General features: G+C 41.3%; 3 protein-coding genes across 4 annotated transcripts in view; all 3 read left to right on the top strand.

The window, feature by feature from the left end:
• Positions 1-5841: 5841 nt before the first annotated feature.
• Positions 5842-8544, top strand: LOC149978725 (uncharacterized). The gene is made up of 4 exons (XM_090194526.1): positions 5842-5927; positions 6679-6756; positions 7041-7381; positions 8217-8544. Exons 2-4 carry the CDS (start codon positions 6702-6704, stop codon positions 8457-8459), a joined length of 639 nt encoding a protein of 212 aa, XP_090050652.1. The 5' UTR covers positions 5842-5927; positions 6679-6701; the 3' UTR covers positions 8460-8544.
• Positions 6702-22085, top strand: part of LOC118938520 (uncharacterized) — a 30771-nt gene continuing 15387 nt past the window's right edge. The window contains exons 1-9 of the mRNA XM_090194525.1: positions 6702-6756; positions 7041-7268; positions 8608-8691; positions 9090-9320; positions 9549-9764; positions 9922-10323; positions 10946-11137; positions 15228-15360; positions 15683-15829. Of these exons, the coding sequence (XP_090050651.1) occupies positions 6702-6756; positions 7041-7268; positions 8608-8691; positions 9090-9320; positions 9549-9764; positions 9922-10323; positions 10946-11137; positions 15228-15360; positions 15683-15829 (1688 nt within the window). The remainder of the gene's footprint in view (positions 6757-7040; positions 7269-8607; positions 8692-9089; positions 9321-9548; positions 9765-9921; positions 10324-10945; positions 11138-15227; positions 15361-15682; positions 15830-22085) is intronic.
• On the top strand, positions 10946-14441 carry LOC118938176 (uncharacterized). Of its 2 annotated transcripts, none has more exons than XM_090195493.1 (6): positions 10946-11209; positions 11428-11518; positions 12267-12306; positions 12521-12601; positions 12816-12896; positions 13032-14441. In XM_090195493.1, the coding sequence occupies exon 6, from the start codon at positions 13163-13165 to the stop codon at positions 13742-13744; it is 582 nt and encodes a 193-aa protein (XP_090051619.1). In that variant the 5' UTR covers positions 10946-11209; positions 11428-11518; positions 12267-12306; positions 12521-12601; positions 12816-12896; positions 13032-13162; the 3' UTR covers positions 13745-14441. Both variants share the same exon structure in this region, with proteins under 2 accessions (XP_090051619.1, XP_090051620.1).

Here is a 22085-nt window from a genome sequence, read left to right as displayed (position 1 = left end):
CTATCTAAGGTCTTCGAAAGCCAAGTCAACAAACAGGTCACTGACCATCTCGAATCCCACCGTACCTTCTCCGCTGTGCAATCTGGTTTCCGAGCCGGTCACGGGTGTACCTCAGCCACGCTCAAGGTACTAAACGATATCATAACCGCCATCGATAAAAGACAGTACTGTGCAGCCGTCTTCATCGACCTTGCCAAGGCTTTCGACTCTGTCAATCACCATATTCTTATCGGCAGACTCAGTAGCCTCGGTTTTTCGGATGACTGCCTTGCCTGGTTCACCAATTACTTTGCAGACAGAGTTCAGTTTGTCAAATCGGAGGGCATGCTGTCCGGTCCTCTGGCAGTCTCTATGGGGGTGCCACAGGGTTCAATCCTCGGGCCGACTCTTTTCTCTGTATATATCAATGATGTTGCTCTTGCTGCGGGCGATTCCCTGATCCACCTCTACGCAGACGACACCATTCTATATACTTCCAGCCGGTCCTTGGACACTGTGCTATCTAACCTCCAAACGAGCTTCAATGCCATACAACACTCCTTCCGTGGCCTCCAACTGCTCTTAAACGCTAGTAAAACCAAATGCATGCTTTTCAACCGTTTGCTGCCTGCACCCGCACGCCTGACCAGCATCACCACCCTGGATGGTTCCGACCTTGAATATGAGGACATCTATAAGTACCTAGGTGTCTGGCTAGACTGTAAGCTCTCCTTCCAGACTCATATCAAACATCTCCAATCGAAAATCAAATCAAGAATCGGCTTTCTATTCCGCAACAAAGCCTCCTTCACTCACGCCGCCAAACTTACCCTAGTAAAACTGACTATCCTACCGATCCTCGACTTCGGCGATGTCATCTACAAAATTGCTTCCAACACTCTACTCAGCAAACTGGATGCAGTTTATCACAGTGCCATCCGTTTCGTCACTAAAGCACCTTATACCACCCACCACTGCGACTTGTATGCTCTAGTCGGCTGGCCCTCGCTACATATTCGTCGCCACACCCACTGGCTCCAGGTTATCTACAAGTCCATGCTAGGTAAAGCTCCGCCTTATCTCAGTTCACTGGTCACGATGGCAACACCCATCCGTAGCACGGGCTCCAGCAGGTGTATCTCACTGATCATCCCTAAAGCCAACACCTCATTTGGCCGCCTTTCGTTCCAGTTCTCTGCTGCCTGTGACTGGAACGAATTGCAAAAATCGCTGAAGTTGGAGACTTTTATCTCCCTCACCAACTTCAAACATCTGCTATCTGAGCAGTTAACCGATCGCTGCAGCTGTACATAGTCTATCGGTAAATAGCCCACCCAATTTACCTACATCATCCCCATACTGTTTTTATTTATTTACTTTTCTGCTCTTTTGCACACCAATATCTCTACCATCTGATCATTTATCACTCCAGTGTTATTAATCTGCAAAATTGTAATTATTCGCCTACCTCCTCATGCCTTTTGCACACAATGTATATAGACTCCCCTTTTTTTCTACTGTGTTATTGACTTGTTTATTGTTTACTCCATGTGTAACTTTGTGTTGTCTGTTCACACTGCTATGCTTTATCTTGGCCAGGTCGCAGTTGCAAATGAGAACTTGTTCTCAACTAGCCTACCTGGTTAAATAAAGGTGTTCTCAACTAGCCTCCCTGGTTAAATAAAGGTGTTCTCAACTAGCCTCCCTGGTTAAATAAAGGTGTTCTCAACTAGCCTACCTGGTTAAATAAAGGTGTTCTCAACTAGCCTACCTGGTTAAATAAAGGTGTTCTCAACTAGCCTACCTGGTTAAATAAAGGTGTTCTCAACTAGCCTCCCTGGTTAAATAAAGGTGTTCTCAACTAGCCTACCTGGTTAAATAAAGGTGTTCTCAACTAGCCTCCCTGGTTAAATAAAGGTGTTCTCAACTAGCCTACCTGGTTAAATAAAGGTGTTCTCAACTAGCCTCCCTGGTTAAATAAAGGTGTTCTCAACTAGCCTCCCTGGTTAAATAAAGGTGTTCTCAACTAGCCTACCTGGTTAAATAAAGGTGTTCTCAACTAGCCTACCTGGTTAAATAAAGGTGTTCTCAACTAGCCTACCTGGTTAAATAAAGGTGAAATAAAAAAATTTAAAAATAAAAGTACTGTACAACAGAGGAGGCTGGTGGGCGGATATATAGGAGGATGGACTCATTGTAATGGCTGGAATGAATGGATTAATCATATTCCTATTACTGCCAAAGGAATGAGGACATAATATGAGGACTGGAGGCTGCAGTAATGTTGAGATACCAGTAGGAGGAGCTCTAGTCTAGAACACTGGAACCTTCAGTACCACTTTGATGCAGCTGATGAGGAGTGATGGGAATGGGTCATATTTAGCTTCTTTATAAAATCTAGGCCCACTCCTCAAATATACAAATGCAACTATTTTCTGACATGTTGTTTATGCACGTTAATGTCTTAACATCCTGACTAGGCTACTTTTGAAATGTGTCAACCACAGAACTCACACTTACAGTAGGATACTTCTTGTTTCTCTGCACTGCCAGTAAGTGTTGTTGGTTCAGATGAACTGACTCAGCATCACCTTCCTGTTAACCAGGGTAGGGAGAAGTGTTGACATCTATACTGTGTAGGATGTGTGTTTTAACTTGTCCACGTCCATAACAGCCAGCTCTCTAGACTTTGATGCAGACTCAATGGGCCTTATGTACCTTCCCCTACAGATAGCGTCTGTACTTTGTGTGTGTGTGTGTGTGTGTGTGTGTGTGTGTGTGTGTGTGTGTGTGTGTGTGTGTGTGTGTGTGTGTGTGTGTGTGTGTGTGTGTGTGTGTGTGTGTGTGTGTGTGTGTGTGTGTGTGTGTATGTGTGTGTGTGTGTGTGTGTGTGTGTGTGTGTGTGTGTGTGTGTGTGTGTGTGTGTGTGTGTGTGTGTGTGAGTCACTTGCTGTTTAGCCTCACAGCTTGGGGATAGGAGCTATCATTGAATCTGATGGTCAGTCTTCTAGGACCAGACTGATAGGGAGTAGGGTTGACATCTATACTGTGTAGAATGTGTGTTTTAACTTTTCTACATCCATAACAACCAGCTCTTTAGACTTTGATTCAGACTCCATAAAGCTAATATATACCATCTAGCAGACACTTCTATCCAAAGTCATTCACTCAGGCATTACAGTCATGGGTGCATAAATCCTTCATATGGGAAGTCCCAGCAGGAATTGAACCCGTGAGCCATTCTGTACAAACTGAGTCACACAGAACTACTCTATTCACACTTAGAGTAGGAGTGCGGATCTAGGGTCAGTTTTGCCTTTAAATCTATGATCAATAAGAAATTAACCTTGTAAATATTTAATAACTATTTTTTTCTAATATTTTTTAAGTTACAGCAAACTCGGAATCTGATTACAAGAACTTTTGACCAAAACGCTATAGATATTTGAATTAGGCAGCCTGGAGGTTCAGTTATATTTTACATAACTATTATTTTGTAATGTTATCTGTCTGAAATAATCATCAGACTTGTGAGACTAAATATGAATTAATGTATTACTTCATATGGTCCTGTAACATGATACACATAATATACGTTTGCGTGATTTTTTAAAATCGTTTTTATGACAAAGTTAAGGCACAATTTTGTCTCAATATCCAGGAAAGAGTTCTGCTTGATGCAACGTTTCTTATCGCTTAAAATAATAATGTATTAAGTGTAATATTTTTTGTAATCAACCTTTCAGAATAAACTTCATTGTCATTGTTTTCACCTTGTTATAACAGTATCTTCTGTGGAGAGAAAACGGAAAGCTTTCAACATCTCACCTCTTGTACTTTACAGTACATATAGTAACAACAAATAACACATTTACATTGGTTTGTAGAACAATAGTGTTTTATTCACCTTCAATATCATCATGTCAGTACAAAATAAAACAGACACTTTCAGAAGGAGCAATGTCCAGTTACATGAAATATGATGTATTGCCATTTTAAAACACATCATGCAGACACAGTATGACATCATGGATGTTTGGAGTGTTGAAGGTAGTTCCACCAGAGAGGGAATTCCACTCCGGAACACAGAAAGATGGAACATACCGGAATGTTCGATGATTGATAATAGTTAACAAGTTCAGATTATTTCTTGATTTAAAGCCTTTGTCCATAGATGAATATCCACCATTTTGTCCAACTAGTAGTTAGAGAATAGAATACATCATTGTTTAGTGAGAATGTGATGTCATATGTTTCTTGACCCCCAACTAGTGTCAAACGTTCCCATGTAGGAAGGAGGAGTTAGGGGTGGATGGGAGAGTGGAGATTCAATTGAGAGGTTTACCCCCTGACAGCCCCATTGAGTCTGATTATGGGATAGAACATGGGGTGGGGGCAGTGGGGGTAAATATGGGCATCCCTTCTGATAGGCCACACCCACAGGAAGTGTCACTAAATTACGTTGTTGAGCAGATGCATGGACTTCTGATTGTTCTCATCCTGGACGGGAGGCAGGAAGGGACAAAAAGCACAACAGGTAAGAAGCAGCTGGAGAGAAGGTTTAGTTATATTTCCATGTGTCTCTTTCCTCCTAGAAACCCTGTTGTATAAGAACCCAAAGTGAACCGGAGGGTCTTGTTGTGGTCACAATAACACCCTTTGACGTCCCTGTGGTCCTTCACACATTCCTGAGTCAGTACCTAGGGATTAGTAGAGATCATCCAGACCGTTTTTACATGTGTAAACAGCTGGATCTCGTCTGAGCGGTTGGCTGGATATGCCGAAACCCGCTACGTGCTTAATGCTGAGTGGTTTAGGTTCTGTCCACTATAGTGATGTCTGGTTAGAACATGGTGTTGAGGCCCGTCTCTCTACTCTTGATGGTCACCACCACCACATACATGCAGACACATCTGTTTCCATTTGAAGATGTTTTATATTATTGTGTGGTTAAATTCGCTGGACTCACACTTCAGTAAGGAACTGCATGTCAAAACTGTGTCAGCAACACAACACTTCTTCTCAAGACTGAAGATGCCGTGCACTAACTGAAATTGAGGGGAGGCGGTGTCCTGCAGCACATCCAAGCACCCTGATTGGTTGGATGAACAGCGGTGCAAAGGGTGATTGACAGGGCTGCAGGCCAATCAAGTTGAGAGGGCATGTAAACACACACAGTCATACCATGCCCATAGGGCTCTGGTCAAAGGTAGTGCACTATATAGTGATTGGGGTGTCATTTGGGACGCATTCAGTGTAAAGAAATGATAGTGGCATGTTGTACTACTACAGACATCAGTGTTTGTGTGATTAAATGTGACTTTGTCAAGTAGTCAGTGTTGTGTTACACCATTCTACCTGATGTATTGTCAGTTTGGAATGTTGTTATGAGCCCAACATTATTGAGGACATTATTATTAGGATGGTGCAGTAATGTTGAGATGCCAGTAGGAGGAGCTCTAGTCTAGAACACTGGAACCTTCAGTACCACTTTGATGCAGCTGATGAGGAGTGTAAATTGAATGTGTTTGTAGAATAGAATGAATGACATCATGGAACTGACCAAATGTGAATGGAACTTTGACCTGTTCCATGTAGAACTCAGAGGGACAAGACAACACATTCTAAGATATTATAAACATTCCATATAGAATAGTCAACATATTGTTAACATGGTTCTGTATTTATTGAAAGTGGAAATGGGGGACATTTTGTCTATTATAGAAATGTAGGATCCTCTCTAATACAGTAACCTCCCTTCTTTGACATGCTGTTCTGATTATCATGCATGTTAATGTCTTAAAGAGGAAGGAAAGGACTGTTCTGCATCAGCTACTTGTGTTCTGCCTACTTTAAATATGTATCAACCACAGAACTGACACTTACTAGCAGTTCCCACTCACTACCAGTCAGTTAACTCACTGTACAAGACCTCTCCCCTTCAGTCTGTAAGTACTCTTGAGATCTTGAAATATAGTTTTTTGTTTGTAGCCGTAAGTCATGTCATGTCATGTCAAGGGTCTCAGACATGGAGTGCTGATCTAGGATCAGGTCCTCCTGGTCCATATAATTATGATCTAAATGGAAAACTAATCCTAGATCCTACTCTAGGACACTTGGTGAATACGAACACTATCATATAATGATGATATAAAAGGTATGTGTGACTTGTTGTTTATCCTCACAGCTTGGGGATAGGAGGTGTCATTCAAGCTGGTGGTAACTGCCTTGCTCAAATTGGCAGAGGTTTCCACCTTGCCAGGTCTGGGATTTGAACCAGTAATGTTTCAGTTACTGGCCCAACGTTCATAACCGCTATGCTACCTGCCGATACCGCTGACACACCATATTACCAAACTATTATGATGAATGTGATTTACACACCATCCTCTCAAGGCTGTGATGATGATGTGTTCTTATTCTGCATCCCAAATGACACCATATTCCCTATAGAGTGCACTACTTTTGACTAGAGCCCTACCGGCTGCCTCCCTGAGGGTATGTATGTAGTTAGTCACCAGCTATAGAGTGCACTACTTTTGACTAGAGCCCTACCGGCTGCCTCCCTGAGGGTATGTATGTAGTTAGTCACCAGCTATAGAGTGCACTACTTTTGACTAGAGCCCTACCTGCTGCCCCTGATGGTTTGTATGTAGTTATTCACCAGCTATAGAGTGAGTTGTTGTTTATGTTTCTAAGACTGCAGGTTGGGAGATGCAACAATGGCCTTGAGAACAGCAGGAAGTGTGTTGGTGGTCTTTCTCTGGTCTGTAGCAGGTATGGTCTCATTCTTATTTTTTAGTTGCTCTGTTTATCAATCTACAGATATTTATAAAAGGATAAGAATCATAATGTTATTCTGGTGTGTTCTGTTAGGCGTCTCCACTTCACTTTAAATAGTTATCTTTCACACCTCACTGAGTGATGCTTATCTGTGGTTTCCATTCACACTCAAATCAGGAACTATGGCAACAAAGTGTTGGCAAACCCTACTGTCAGTGTGAGCCAATATACCTTGTCTTCATTCTGATACCACTGTGTTGTGTGACTGTGTGTTTCAGTGGTACTGGGTCAGGATGGATGGAGTGTGAAATACACCACTCAGAGAATCTGTGTCTTGAAGGAGTCAACAGTGGAGCTGACCTGCTCTTACACATATCCCAGTGGTTATACAGTCACAACAACCTTCTGGTTCACTAAAATGGACACTGGTAAAGAACCTAAAGATCTAGGTCAGGACCCAGAGTATGCAGGTCGTCTGGAGTATCATGAGGATAAGAAGAAAGACTGTACCCTGAGAATCACAGACCTGAGAGAGAGTGACTCAGTTACGTACAAGTTCAGATTCATAACAGATCAGGAAGGAGGGAAATATACTGGAAATCCTGGAGTCACTCTGTCTGTTACAGGTACAGTAACATTCTATATACTGGTGATCCTGGAGTCACTCTGTCTGTCTCAGGTACAGTTACATTCTATATACTGGTGATCCTGGAGTCACTCTGTCTGTTACAGGTACAGTTACATTCAATATACTGGCGATCCTGGAGTCACTCTGTCTGTTACAGGTACAGTAACATTCTATATACTGGTGATCCTGGAGTCACTCTGTCTGTTACAGGTACAGTTACATTCTATATACTGGTGATCCTGGAGTCACTCTGTCTGTTACAGGTACAGTTACATTCTATATACTGGTGACCCTGGAGTCACTCTGTCTGTAACAGGTACAGTAACATTCTATATACTGGTGACCCTGGAGTCACTCTGTCTGTTACAGGTACAGTAACATTCTATATACTGGTGACCCTGGAGTCACTCTGTCTGTTACAGGTACAGTTACATTCTATATACTGGTGACCCTGGAGTCACTCTGTCTGTTACAGGTACAGTTACATTCTATATACTGGTGATCCTGGAGTCACTCTGTCTGTTACAGGTACAGTAACATTCTATATACTGGTGATCCTGGAGTCACTCTGTCTGTAACAGGTACAGTAACATTCTATATACTGGTGACCCTGGAGTCACTCTGTCTGTTACAGGTACAGTAACATGCTTTATGCTGCTAGTCTGTTGAATTAATATCTACTGTCCATTTAGGTCTAGAAATTGGATTTGTATATATGAAACAGATTTGAGAATTAAATGAGTTTGAGAATGTCTTGCATCATGTGATTAAACTATAGAACAGGTGATTCGGGATTTTAATATTGTGATCAACTCCAGCTCTGCAGATGAAGGTGACTCCTGCTGCAGAGGGACAGAAGACACTGACCTGTAGCACCACCTGTACTCTGACTGACAACCCCACCTACATCTGGTACAAGAACGGACAACATCAACACGAGAGAACCTCCCCCCAGTACAAATACAAAGTCTACAGTAACAGTAAAGACAGCTACTCCTGTGCTGTAAAATGCCATGAGGATCTCCGCTCTCCTGCAGTGTGTAAGTGTGGATTTAACTCAGTATTCTAGTATACCTTTTCAAGTATAACTCTTCTGTCTGCTGAACAGACCTCACAGTTGTGACTGCAACACTTTGACAAGACAGGATGGCTTAACTACTTTAGATTACTGAAGCTCACGATTCCACTGTGTAAATGATGTCCTCTTTATGTTTCAGGTGTTCAGGGTCAGAGCTGCTACAGAGTGACTTACACCAAGAGGAGAATCTGTGCCCTGAAGGGGTCAACAGTGGACATATCCTGTACTTATGACAGTGGTTATTATACAGTCAAATCATCACTCTGGTTTAGTCCTAAACAGAGATCTAGGTGGAGGGATAAGTCAACACCTGAGGACCTAACAAGAGACCCAGGATATGCAGGTCGTGTGGAGTACCCTGACAAAGAGAGATGGAGATACACTGGTCACTCCAGTCTGAGAATCACAGATCTGAGAGAGGAGGACTCAGCTGAGTATCGCTTCACTTTTAAAACAAACAACTTTGAATGGGGTCATAGTTTCCCAGGAACAACTCTGTCTGTCACAGGTAATATACTACACTGTATGATACAACTTTATATCATAATGAATCACAGGAGAAAATATATTAACCATCCTGTTAACACAGAGGTGTATGTGGTTTTATACATATTGTTTCAGGTCTGCAGGTGAAGGTGACTCCTGCTGCAGAGGGACAGAAGACACTGACCTGTAGCACCACCTGTACTCTGACTGACAACCCCACCTACATCTGGTACAAGAACGGACAACGTCTAGATGAGCCCACTTCCCAACAACCCTCTAGTAATATGCTGATGGTCTGGGATTCTACTGTGGACATTTACTCCTGTGCTGTTGAAGGTCACGAGGCTCTCCACTCTCCTGTAGTTTGTGAGTCTGAATTAAACTAGAATTCAACAGAAAGTATCAGTCATTTAAGGTCAATGAGAAGGGTAATACTTCCATATTCATCATTACATAGAAATTACAGACAATGTCATAAATGTATGTACTCTGTCACAGGTAACACTGCATAGCACATTATACAGTTTTGAAGAGTCAGGGAATTAATCATTAATTGTAAACGATGTAATATGTTTTTACTCCCCTTCCATTTAGGTTTTCAGGTGAAGGTGACTCCTAAACAGTATTCAATGTATAAGACACTGACCTGTAGCACCACCTGTATTCTGACTGGTAACCCCACATACACCTGGTACAAGAACGGACAGGTAGAAACTGTGAAGACTTCCACCTATTCAGTCCTCCCTAATGCTAAGGACAGCTACTCTTGTGCTGTAAAAGGCCAAGAGGATCTCCACTCTCCTGCAGTGTGTGAGTGAGAATTCAACTCAGTATTCTAGTATAACTTTTCAGATATAATTATTCTGTCTGCTAAACAGCTTCAGAGTTGTCTAACAAAACTAACACACGATTACTGAAGCTCAATATTCTACTGTGTAAATCACGCCCTCTTGTCATTATGTTTCAGGTGTTCAGGGTCAGAGATGCAACAGAGTGACTTACACCAAGAGGAGAATCTGTGTCTTGAAGGGGTCAACAGTGGACATATCCTGTACTTATGTTGGTTATTATTCCACCACATCATCATTCTGGTTTAGAAGTGATAAGTCAACCCCTGAAGACCTAACCAGAGACCCAGGGTATGCAGGTCGTGTGGAGTACACTGGAACATACAGAGGTCCCTTCACCCTGAGAATCACAGATCTGAGAGAGGAGGACTCAGCTGAGTATCGCTTCACTTTTAAAGCAAACAACTTTGTATGGGGTCATAGTTTCCCAGGAACAAGTCTGTCTGTCACAGGTAATACAACACTGTATGATACAACTGTAAATCATAATGAATTACAGGAGAAAATATATGAACCATCCTGTTAACACAGAGGTGTATGTGGTTTTATACATATTGTTTCAGGTCTGCAGGTGAAGGTGACTCCTGCTGCAGAGGGACAGAAGACACTGACCTGTATCACCACCTGTACTCTGACTGACAACCCCACCTACATCTGGTACAAGAATGGACAACGTCTAGAGGAGCCCACTTCCCAACAATACTCTAGTAATATCCTAGTAGTGTTGGGTCATTCTGCAGACAGTTACTCCTGTACTGTAGAACACCATGAGGACCTCCACTCTCCTGCAGTGTGTAAGTATGAATTAAACTACTATTCTACTTAGATAGCATCAATCATTTAAGGTCAATAGGAAGGATATTACTGCTTTATCTATCAATATTCATCATTACATAGAAATTACAGACAATGTCATAGATGTTTGCATGTCTATAGTTAGAATGTTCAGTACATCAGACACTTGAAGAATAGTTTAGTAGACACTCTAGTCCTAAAGTATCTCCAAATGTATTATTGTTCATGTTTTGTGTAAGTGACAGTTTTAGATCGTCCTCTGAGTTTAGATATGATTTATTTTTGACATGATGTCATTTGAGGTAGTATACTAAAATCCTGACCTTCTGACAAATTCTGCTTTACTAGATGCTCCAAAGAACACCTCAGTGTCAGTCAGTCCCTCTGGTGAAATAGTGGAGGGCAGTTCAGTGACTCTGACCTGCAGCAGTGATGCCAACCCACCTGTGGACAAATACACCTGGTACAAGAAGAACGTAACCTCACCAAGAGCATCAGGACAGAGTTACAGCATCACTAACATCAGCTCTGAGGACAGAGGATAATATTACTGTGAGGCCCAGAATAGAAGAGGATCTATGAACTCTACAGCTCTGATGATCATTGTAGCAGGTAAAGTTACATCTTCAATTCTTCAATACAAAATTATGTTCAATAAGAAATGATGTTTCAAGGTATCTTCTTCTAGTTTGCCTCATTATACTTTGGTTTATAACTATACATAGGCTTCTATATACAAGTATTACATTAATTTCCTGTTTTGCTGTATATTCATTTTCACTTCATAATAACATGAAGTGTCATTACATATGATCTGTATTATATTACAGGGAAACAAACATCAGTTCTGACTGCAGCTGTAGGAATCATAGTGGTTGTTCTGATTCTCATCCTCTGTTTCTCTGGATTCATGTGCTTCAGGTGAGTGAAAATTGTCACGATCGTCGTAGTGAGGAGACCAAAGTGCAGCGTGCTGTGAATGCATACTTTACTGAACGGACAAAAAAAACACGAAGTACACTAAACAAAACAAACAAAATAACAAGACGACCGTGACCGCTATAGAAACACTGTGCTAACATGAAACATCACAAAGACAATAACCCACGAACCACAATACAACACAGGCTACCTAAATATGGTTCCCAATCAGAGACAACGACAAACACCTGCCACGGACTGAGAACCATATCAGGCCAAAACACATAGAAATAGACAAACTAGACATACAACATAGAATGCCCAATCCTATCACACCCTGACCAAACAAAACATAGAAACAAACAGCGCAAATCATGGTCAGAGTGTGACAGAAAATATATATTTGTATTATTCTTTCACCTTAGCACACTGATTTGTTGTTAACTCATTAAGGTATAGGCCCAATGCCCTTAACCACTAGGCCACCTGGCGCGGCAGGTAGATTAGTGGTTAGAGTGTTGAACTTGCAACCAAGATTGAATCTTTGAGATGAAAATATACAAATCTGTCGTTCTTCCTCTGAACAAGGCAGTTAACCCACTGTTCCTAGAATGTCATTGTAAATAAGAGTTTGTTCTTAACTGACTTGCCTAGTTAAATAAAGGTAAAAAAAAACCTGTTAAAATGTATTTGTAATATATCAACTTACTTACTTACAGAGCAGAACTCACTCTGTCCATCTTTACAGGAGATCCACAGGAGGAAGTGATGCCACAGCAGACACACAGGTGATTCTATTAGTTTCAACAGGGTTTCAGCTGTGTCGTGCTGGGCAAAAAACTAAATGTTCACCCAGGGGGTTACAACTCCATTTTCATTCATTTACGGTGACATGACAGTCTCTTTCATACTATTTTCATTGTTACCCCTCTCTCTCTGTCTCTGTCTCTGTCTCTGTCTCTGTCTCTGTCTCTGTCTCTGTCTCTCTCTCTCTCTCTACAGAGTGTCCGTCCTGACTGTAACAGTGACACGTACACAGGTCTGAACATGAGGACCATGTCCCCTGACTATGACACTCTGATAGTAAGTCTCTTTTAATGAATTTGGTTTGCTTATGAGTGTGTGTTTTATGCAGTACTTGAATGTGTTTAGAGTAAATTATGGAAAGACTGGTGTTTCAAAGGACTCATGCATTTCCTCTCTCCCTCCTTCTCCTTCTCTCCCTCCCTCTCCTTCTCTCCCTCCCTCTCCTTCTCTCCTTCTCTCTCTTTCTCGCTCTCTCTCTTTCTGTCCACAGAGTGTCCATCCTGACCCTAACAGTGATACGTACACACCTCTGAACATGGAGACCACGTCACCAGAGTATGAAACCCTGGCAGTAAGTGTGTGTGTGTGTGTGTGTGTCTGTGTCTGTGTCTGTGCCTGTGTCTGTGTCTGTGTCTGTGTCTGTGTCTGTGCGTGTGTGTGTATAAAATGTTTAGTGGGAGTGCTACTTCAGTATGTATTTTTTCAGAATGTGAGGGGAATCTCCCACTGAAGAGAAGCACCATATATCCTGGACTGAAGAGAACAACCACAGAACCTGGACTGAAGAGAAGCACCACAGAACCTGGACTGAAGAGAACAATCACAGATCGTGGACTGATGAGAAGCACCACAGATCCCGGACTGAAGAGAACAACCAACATTGAACCTGGACTGAAAATGATCACCACAGATCCTGGACTGAAGAGAGGCACCATAGATCCTGGACTGAAGAGAAGCACCATAGATCCTGGACTGAAGAGAACCACCAACATTGAACCTGGACTGAAGAGAACCACCACAGATCCCAGACTGAAGAGAACCACCATAGATCCCAGACTGAAGAGAACCACCACAGATCCCAGACTGAAGAGAACCACCACAGATCCCAGACTGAAGAGAACCACCACAGATCCCAGACTGAAGAGAACCACCATAGATCCCAGACTGAAGAGAACCACCACAGATCCCAGACTGAAGAGAACCACCACAGATCCCAGACTGAAGAGAACCACCAACATTGAACCTGGACTGAAGAGAACCACCAACATTGAACCTGGACTGAAGAGAACCACCAACATTGAACCTGGACTGAAGAGAACCACCAACATTGAACCTGGACTGAAGAGAACCATCAACATTGAACCTGGACTGAAGAGAACCACCAACATTGAACCTGGACTGAAAATGATCACCACATAACCTGGACTGAAGGTTCCAATACAAAACGAGGCCTTACACCTCTATTCTATTGCTGCCATATCTAGAGGTTTTTACACACCATGAACTTTAACTTTTCACTAAATACTGGAATATATATTTTGGAATGGAATATATTGATGATAAATGAGATGGGTTATATTTTGATGTAAATCTGTTAACTATCTTTAGTTTTATTTCTGATCTTTTTCTATGGGATTTTGCCACATACAGATGTTTTATAACATCAATAGTCCTACTTTCCTCAGCAACTAATGTGGATCATATTGAAAACAGCTTTTTAATATTTTTAGTTCTTGGACCAGGTTTCTCCGGATGTGTTTAATGATGATTAACTTTGTATTGCTGTCAGATATTATTACTAATTTTATATTACGTAATACAATATTGTTCCGTCATGATATATTTTTTATTTTAAAATAAATGTAATCAGTCCGTTATTATAATTTCCAACATTTTGGTAGGCTATTTGTTAGTCAACTTGTCTATCATTTCTAAAGACATGCAGTGGCGACACGTCATTCAAGGCAGCTGAGGCAGAGCTAAATCTGTTTTCAGCCCCATGGTTAGCTTTTTCTGTTGCTTGTTTTGCATATTTTGAAATTAATACGTGACACATCAGTTTGCAAATCAAGTTAATAAATAAAAAAAGCATTGAGTTAATAAAGTCGCATACAAACATGGTCTCTCTTTTCCTTTCTTGAGTTAAGGCAGCTCCAAAATGCAGGTGTTGCAGCCTAGCTTAGTGCTTTCTGTGGTGGTGGGGCAGCCAGCATAAAATACGGAGCGTAGGGGTGGGTAATGTTCTCTAGTTGTGCTGTGATTGGCTAAGTGTTCTGTCACTCATGGGGACACTACATAACCACAAAATCTACGGGTAGAGCTCGAAATGTTAAACCCCTTGGGTGCTGCCATAGAATTACAGTAGAAATGCCCATCCAACAAGGCTCAAGGTCATTGGCTTAGACAAAATTACGTCAAATCGCGTTAAATCTACCGTAGCTTTGATTGGACTGATTGGACAAACTTTCAAAATCTTAGCTGGCAAGCTAGACAAGCAGTCATCATCATTCATCAAGTCGACAATCTACTGACAAATCCTTATCAATCCTTGTCATATGAAATTATAGATAAAACGTATCACTGCTCATTGGCCATTGGACATAAACATTACAAAACAAGTTGGAACAAATCACAAATTCAACAATTAGTGCTAAGGCAGCACTGCAGGCCCGGGTTTGATCCCGGACTGTTACAGCCGGCTGTGACCGGGAGACCTATGAGGCGGAGCACAATTGGCCCAGGGTCACCTGGGTTAGGGGAGGGTTTAGCCGGCCAGGATGACCTTGTCTCATCATGCTCTAGTAACTCCTTGTGGCCTGGCGCCTGCAAGCTGACGTCGGTCGTCAGTTAAACAGTGTTTCCTGCGACACATTGGTGCCTGCTGTTTGTCCTCCTGTCCAAGGGGTGGAGCTGGAGAGCACCAGGCTGGTGATCAGGTACCCAGACCGCTGGATGCAGAGAACCCCTCACTCTCCTCAGAAGACCAACCCTATAGGCCTCAACACGTCCTCAGCCTCCCAGTACGCCTCCACATGGTAAGGACATCCGGCTTTGAGAAGAATATTACTGTGAGGCTGAGAATACAATTGCATCTATGAACTCTGCAGCTCTGATGATCGTTGTAGCAAGTAAAGTTTCATCCTTAAAATATATAATAATATAATAATATAATATAATTTCAAGATAAATCTTAATAATTATACTTTGGATTAGTACACTTTTGTTAATAACTACAGGTTTGTTTATAAAATCCCCAAGTATTAACAAGTATTACATTGATATTCTGTTTTCTTATCATAATAATATTCAGTTCATTAGAACACAATGTGTTCTCATATCATCCATATTTTATTTTAGGGAAACAGACCTCAGTTCTGACTGCAGCTGTAGGAATCACAGTGGTTCTGGTTCTCATCCTCTGTCACTCTGGCTTCAGGTGCGTTTTGAGGATGAGGATGTCCACTACGCTGCTGTGAAATTCAACCTCCCCAGTGCTGCCACCCAGTGAGCATATTCTGCATTAAGGTCTTTCATATGCTGCTGTTTGTTGTAGGAGATGTCATCAATAAGCAAAACAGTTGACCCTTTGAGACCACTATGAACCCAAACTATGAACCCAACAATGGACATCTCAGGACAGTTACTATGCCATGTCTAAAATGGGGGAGTGACGTGATGATGGTTTTGAGGAACTGTTTTCTGTTCCAAATGGCACCCTATTCCCTATTTAGTGCACTACTTTAGACAGAGCCCTATAGGGTGCCACCATTTGGAACAATGTCTTTGTTTCATTATTGCTTCTCTCTCTTCAGCAGCACAAGCAGCTGAGGAGGACTCCTCTGTTCTCTACAGTACAGTCAACAAACCCAGAACCAAGAAGATCTGAATGCAACAAACCAAGAACCAAGAAGACCTGAACACAACAAACCCAGAACCAAGAAGACCTGAACACAACAAACACAGAAATAAGAAGACCTGAACAGAACACGTTTAATTAGTTTATATGGGCTATAAGTAAAGGAGTGTTAATTGCTTTTGCAGTATTTTTTCCCCCCGAAAAATTATGGATATTTTTTTTCAAAAAAGGGGAAGTGAAATTTAAAATCAAATATCTAAATGGTCCACGGTACAACCACCTTAAAACAATTCCATATGTCAGCTAGTAGAACCCCTCCAAACCCCCCCAGACTTTTAGAGGTTCAGAAACCCAGTGTCAGAGGGAGCAATGACCAGCACCTAGACACATACATCAAATCAAATCGAATTGTATTTGTCAAGTTTGAAATGGTTAAGGACACGCTCTTAAGCAACAATGCAGTTGTTTATATGTAAGAAAATATTAGATTTCTTTAAATAAAAAATGCTAAAAAATAACTATATAAATCACACAATAACATTTCAATAACGAAGCAGCAATAAACATTTACATGAAAGATTATTCATTGTCATTTTCAAAAAACACACATCATGCAGACTCAATGGGACACAATAATCCCAGACAGACAGACAGACAGACAGACAGACAGACAGACAGACAGACAGACTTAGCTATATGCATGTCAGGGTTCACTTTGGGTCCATTGCTCTGAAGATCAGTGAGCTGAAAACATCTCTTTCACACAAGAACACAGTGGACATTCAGAGCAGCTTGCCTTGACATAATGACAGCTCACTGTCTGTTGTTTCTAGCTAGCTAATGTTGATAGCTAAATCTTAGCTAGCTAGCTCACAAGCTAACTATGGGGTCTTGCTGTAATTCAGAGGCAGCTCATCATATTGTTCACAATCCAGTACATTCAGAGTAGCTGTGTGATGCACAAAAATACTTGTTTATCGCTGAATAACAGCAGCTTCATGTAGCTAACAAGCTAGTTGAGATCACTAGTTCACTCAATACAACCGCCAGTTCAACATAAGTCCCAATAACAGTATTTTTACGTGCGTGACTGTTTTATTCTATATATATTTTTGACATTTTCTACCTTCTATTTTAGATATTTTCATCAGACTAGTAGGGACATATGATGCCTGGAGGCTGCAGTAATGTTGAGATGTCAGTAGGGAGAGCTCTAGTCTAGAACACTGGTACCAAAGATACTCCCCTTTCATCTGTTCTGGAACCTTCAGTACCAGCTGATGAGGAGTGATGGGAATGGGTCACATTTAGTCTCTTGTAAAACATGAAGGTCCACTCCTCAAATAAAGAAATGTAACTACAGTATTCTGACTTCAGACCATTTTCTATTTAGATACAGTAACATCCCTTATGTGACATGCTGTTCCTGCATGTTAATGCCCTGACTAGGCTTCTTTAAAATGTATCAACCACATAATTCACACTTAGGCTCAGCCTGCTTCTACTAACACTTACAGTAGACTACTTCTTGTTTCCACACAGTGACAGTAAGTTGACTAACTGTACAAGACCTCTCCCCTTCACTTCACTCTGTAAGTACACTTGACAATATCTTGAAATATAGTTTTAGTTTTGATGTTTTTAGCCAAACATCACATGACTTCCTGTATCTTTGTACTTGTTGGTTTATATTGAACTGTGTTTTGGTTGTTACATCAGGGCCTGTATTCATAAAGTGTCTCAGATGGTCCATATAATTATGATCTAAAAGGCTAAACTGATCCCAGATCAGCTCTCCTACTCTGATACACTTTGTGAATACTGACCCTGGACTGTGGTTTCATGTGTTTAGTTTAGATCAGTTTATTCATTTACATGTTTAAAACATGATCAGTAGAGTATACCAGTAATACCCAGATCTCCATTCACTGTCAAAGTACAACAGTTCAAGAAGAACTGTGTACGTCAGGCTACATTAGACTATACGGACAGCAGCAGTCAATACAGCAGACTATGGTGATACTGATTCCTCTGCTAACTAATGATACTACTGTATACAAGTGTAACATAATATTTATTTATTTAACCAGGCAGGTCAGTTAAGAACTGATTCTTATTTTCAATGACAGCCTAGAAACAGTGGGTTAACTGCCTGTTCAGGGGCAGAACAACAGATTTGTACTTTGTCAGCTTGGGGGTTTGAACTTGCTACCTTCCAATTACTGGTCCAACGCTCTAACCACTAGGCTACCCTGCCGCCCCAAAAATATGATAGTGGAATGTTGTACTACTACAGACATCAGTGTTTGTGTGATTAAATGTGACTTTGTCAAGTAGTCAGTGTTGTGTTTCACCATTCTATCTGATGTATTGTCAGTTTGTAATGTTGTTATTAGCCCAACATTATTGAGGGCATTATTATTAGGATGGTGCAGTTATGTTGAGATGCCAGTAGGAGGAGCTCTAGTCTAGAACACTGGAACCTTCAGTACCACTTTGATGCAGCTGATGAGGAGTGTAAATTGAATGTGTTTGTAGAATAGAATGAATGACATCATGGAACTGACCAAATGTGAATGGAACTTTGACCTGTTCCATGTAGAACTCAGAGGGACAAGGCAACACATTCTAAGATATTATAAACATTCCATATAGAATAGTCAACATATTGTTAACATGGTTCTGTATTTATATAAAAGTGGAAATGGGGACATTTTGTCCATTATAGAAATGTAGGACCCATTTTAATACAGCAACCTCCCTTCTCTGACATTATGTTCTAGTCGTCATGCATGTTAAGGTCTTAAAGAGGAAGAAAGGACTGTTCTGCATCAGCTACTTGTGTCCTGACTACATAAATATGTATCAACCACAGAACTGACACTTACTAGCAGTTGCCACACACTACCAGTAAGTTGACTCACTGTACAAGACCTCTCCCCTTCCCTTCACTCTGCAGGTACTCTAGACAATATCTTGAAATATAGTTTTGGGTTATTTGTTTTTAGTAATAAGTCATATACTTGACGGTAATATATCATTGTACTTCTTGTTGTGTTTTGAGTTGTGTTTTGGTTGTTACATCAGGTTCAGTATTCATGAAGTGTCTCAGTGTAGGAGTGTTGATCTACATAGAGATGAGATGATTAACCAGGGTAAAATAGACATGTAAACAAACTATTTAACACTGCAGTGTGTGTGTGTGCGGGGGATTTGTACACTGCTAGACATGACCACCTTGTTAACCTGATAGCCAGCCAGGTGAGACAAGTATTCTCACCAACAGCATACATGCATAAACATTATTTTGCAAAGGGACACCTCGTTAGCGCTGGAGAAGATGGCTGCTGTTTTATGGGATCTTAAAAACTTATTTGGGATAGGGGGCAGTATTCGGAAATTTTAATGAATGAGGTGCCCAAAGTAAACTGCCTGTTACTCAGGCCCAGAAACTAGGATATGCATATACAGTGGGGAGAATAAGTAATTGATACACTGCCGATTTTGCAGGTTTTCCTACTTACAAAGCATGTAGAGGTCTGTAATTTTTATCATAGTTACACTTCAACTGTGAGAGACGGAATCTAAAAAAAAATCCAGAAAATCACATTGTATGATTTATAAGTAATTAATTTGCATTTTATTGCATGACATAAGTATTTGATCATCTACCAACCAGTAAGAATTCCGTCTCTCACAGACCTGTTAGTTTTTCTTTAAGAAGCCCTCCTGTTCTCCACTCATTACCTGTATTAACTGCACCTGTTTGAACTCGTTACTTGTATAAAAGACATCTGTCCACACACTCAATCAAACAGACTCCAACCTCTCCACAATGGCCAAGACCAGAGAGTCTTGTGGTGGTGGGTTGGGTTAAGGAGAAGAATTAACATGAGACACAGTGATGGTGGGTTGGGTTAAGGAGAAGAATTAACATGAGACACAGTGATGGTGGGTTGGGTTAAGGAGAAGAATTAACATGAGACACAGTGATGCTGGGTTGTGTTTAGGAGTAGTATTAACATGAGACACAGTGATGGTGGGTTGTGTTTAGGAGTAGTATTAACCTGAGACACAGTGATGGTGGGTTGTGTTTAGGAGTAGTATTAACATGAGACACAGTGATGGTGGGTTGTGTTTAGGAGTAGTATTAACATGACACACAGTGATGGTGGGTTGTGTTTAGGAGCTGTATTAACATGAGACACAGTGATGGTGGGTTGTGTTTAGGAGTAGTATTAACATGAGACAGTGATGGTGGGTTGTGTTTAGGAGTAGTATTAACATGAGACACAGTGATGGTGGGTTGTGTTTAGGAGTAGTATTAACATGAGACACAGTGATGGTGGGTTGTGTTTAGGAGTAGTATTAACATGACACACAGTGATGGTGGGTTGTGTTTAGGAGTAGTATTAACATGAGACACAGTGATGGTGGGTTGTGTTTAGGAGTAGTATTAACATGAGATACAGTGATGGTGGGTTGTGTTTAGGAGTAGTATTAACATGAGACACAGTGATGGTGGGTTGTGTTTAGGAGTAGTATTAACATGACACACAGTGATGGTGGGTTGTGTTTAGGAGTAGTCTCAACATGAGACACAGTGATGGTGGATTGACATGGGTCCTTTCCAACAATGCAGAGTTAAAGATAAAAATACAGAGCATTCTGAAAGTATTCAGACCCCTTGACTTTTTCCATATTTTGTTACGTTACAGCCTTCTTCTAAAATGGATTCAAGTGTTTTTTCCCCCTCATCAATCTACACACAATTCTCCATAATAATAAATACAAAAACAGTTTTTTATACATTTTTGTAAAAAAAAATTAAACTGAAATATCACATTTCCATAAGTATTAAGACCTTTTACTCAGTACTTTGTTGAAGCACCTTGTCAGCGATAACAGCCTCGAGTCATCTTTGGTTTTATGCAACAAGCTTGGCAACTTGTATTTAGGGAGTTTCTCTCATTCTTCTCTGCAGATCCTCTCAAGCTCTGTCAGGTTGGATGGGGAGCATCGCTGCACAGCTATTTTCAGGTCTCTCCATAGATGTTCGATCGTGTTTGTCCTGCCTTTGGCTGGGCCACTGAAGGACATTCAGAGACTTGTCCCGAAGCTACTCCTGCGTTGTCTTGGCTGTGTGCTTAGGGTCGTTGTCTTGTTGGGAGGTCCTGAGCGCTCTGGAGCAGGTTTTCATCAAGGATCTCTCTCTACTTTTCTCATCTTTCCCTCAATCCTGACTAGTCTCCCAGTCCCTGCAGCTGAAAAACATCCCCACACCATTATGCTGCCACCACCATGCTTCATCGTAGGGATGTGCCAGGTAACCTCCAGACGTGAAACTTGGCTATTGAGGCCAAAGATCTTGGTTTCATCAGACCAGAGAATCTCATTTAGGTGCCTTTAGGCAAAGTTCAAGCTGGCTTTCATGTGCCTTTTACTGAGGAGTGTAGTAGGATTCAGCCTTTCGTCCTGTATTGGCGCGTTTCCGGTTTGATTGCTCTTCGGAGGTCATAGCAGAACTTCTTTAACCGTCCGGATTAGTGTCCCGTTCCTTGAAAGCGGAAGCTCCAGCCTTTAGCTCTGTGCAGATGTTGCCTGTAATCCATGGCTTCTGGTTGGGGTACGTCTGTAGGTCACTGTGGTGACAATATCGGTGATGCACTTATTAATGAAATGGTGAAAGACGTGATCAATTCCTCCATGTTATTGGATGAATCCCGGAACATATTCCAGTCTGTGCAAGTGAAACAGTCCTGTAGCTGAGCATCCACTTGATCGGACCACTTCTGTATTGAGCGTGTCTCTGGTACATCCTGTTTGAGTATTTGCATGTAGGCAGGAAGCAGGAGGATAAAAATATGGTCTGATTTGCCAAAGGGAGGGCTTTTTATGCATGTG

Source organism: Oncorhynchus mykiss, chromosome 13 (assembly GCF_057628025.1).
Source record: "Oncorhynchus mykiss isolate SJ-2025 chromosome 13, ASM5762802v1, whole genome shotgun sequence".
Taxonomy (NCBI): Eukaryota; Metazoa; Chordata; class Actinopteri; order Salmoniformes; family Salmonidae; genus Oncorhynchus; species Oncorhynchus mykiss.
Note: the sequence above shows the minus strand (reverse complement) of the source record. Positions and strands in the feature narration are given on the sequence as shown.

Coding starts and splice junctions, on each gene's coding strand:
- LOC149978725 (XM_090194526.1), top strand. CDS start 6,702: ATGGCCTTGAGAACAGCAGGAAGTGTGTTGGTGGTCTTTCTCTGGTCT. Junction 6,757..7,040: donor CTTTCTCTGGTCTGTAGCAG/GTATGGTCTCAT, acceptor TGTGTGTTTCAG/TGGTACTGGGTCAGGATGGA. Junction 7,382..8,216: donor ATCCTGGAGTCACTCTGTCT/GTTACAGGTACA, acceptor CCAGCTCTGCAG/ATGAAGGTGACTCCTGCTGC.
- LOC118938176 (XM_090195493.1), top strand. CDS start 13,163: ATGAGAAGCACCACAGATCCCGGACTGAAGAGAACAACCAACATTGAA.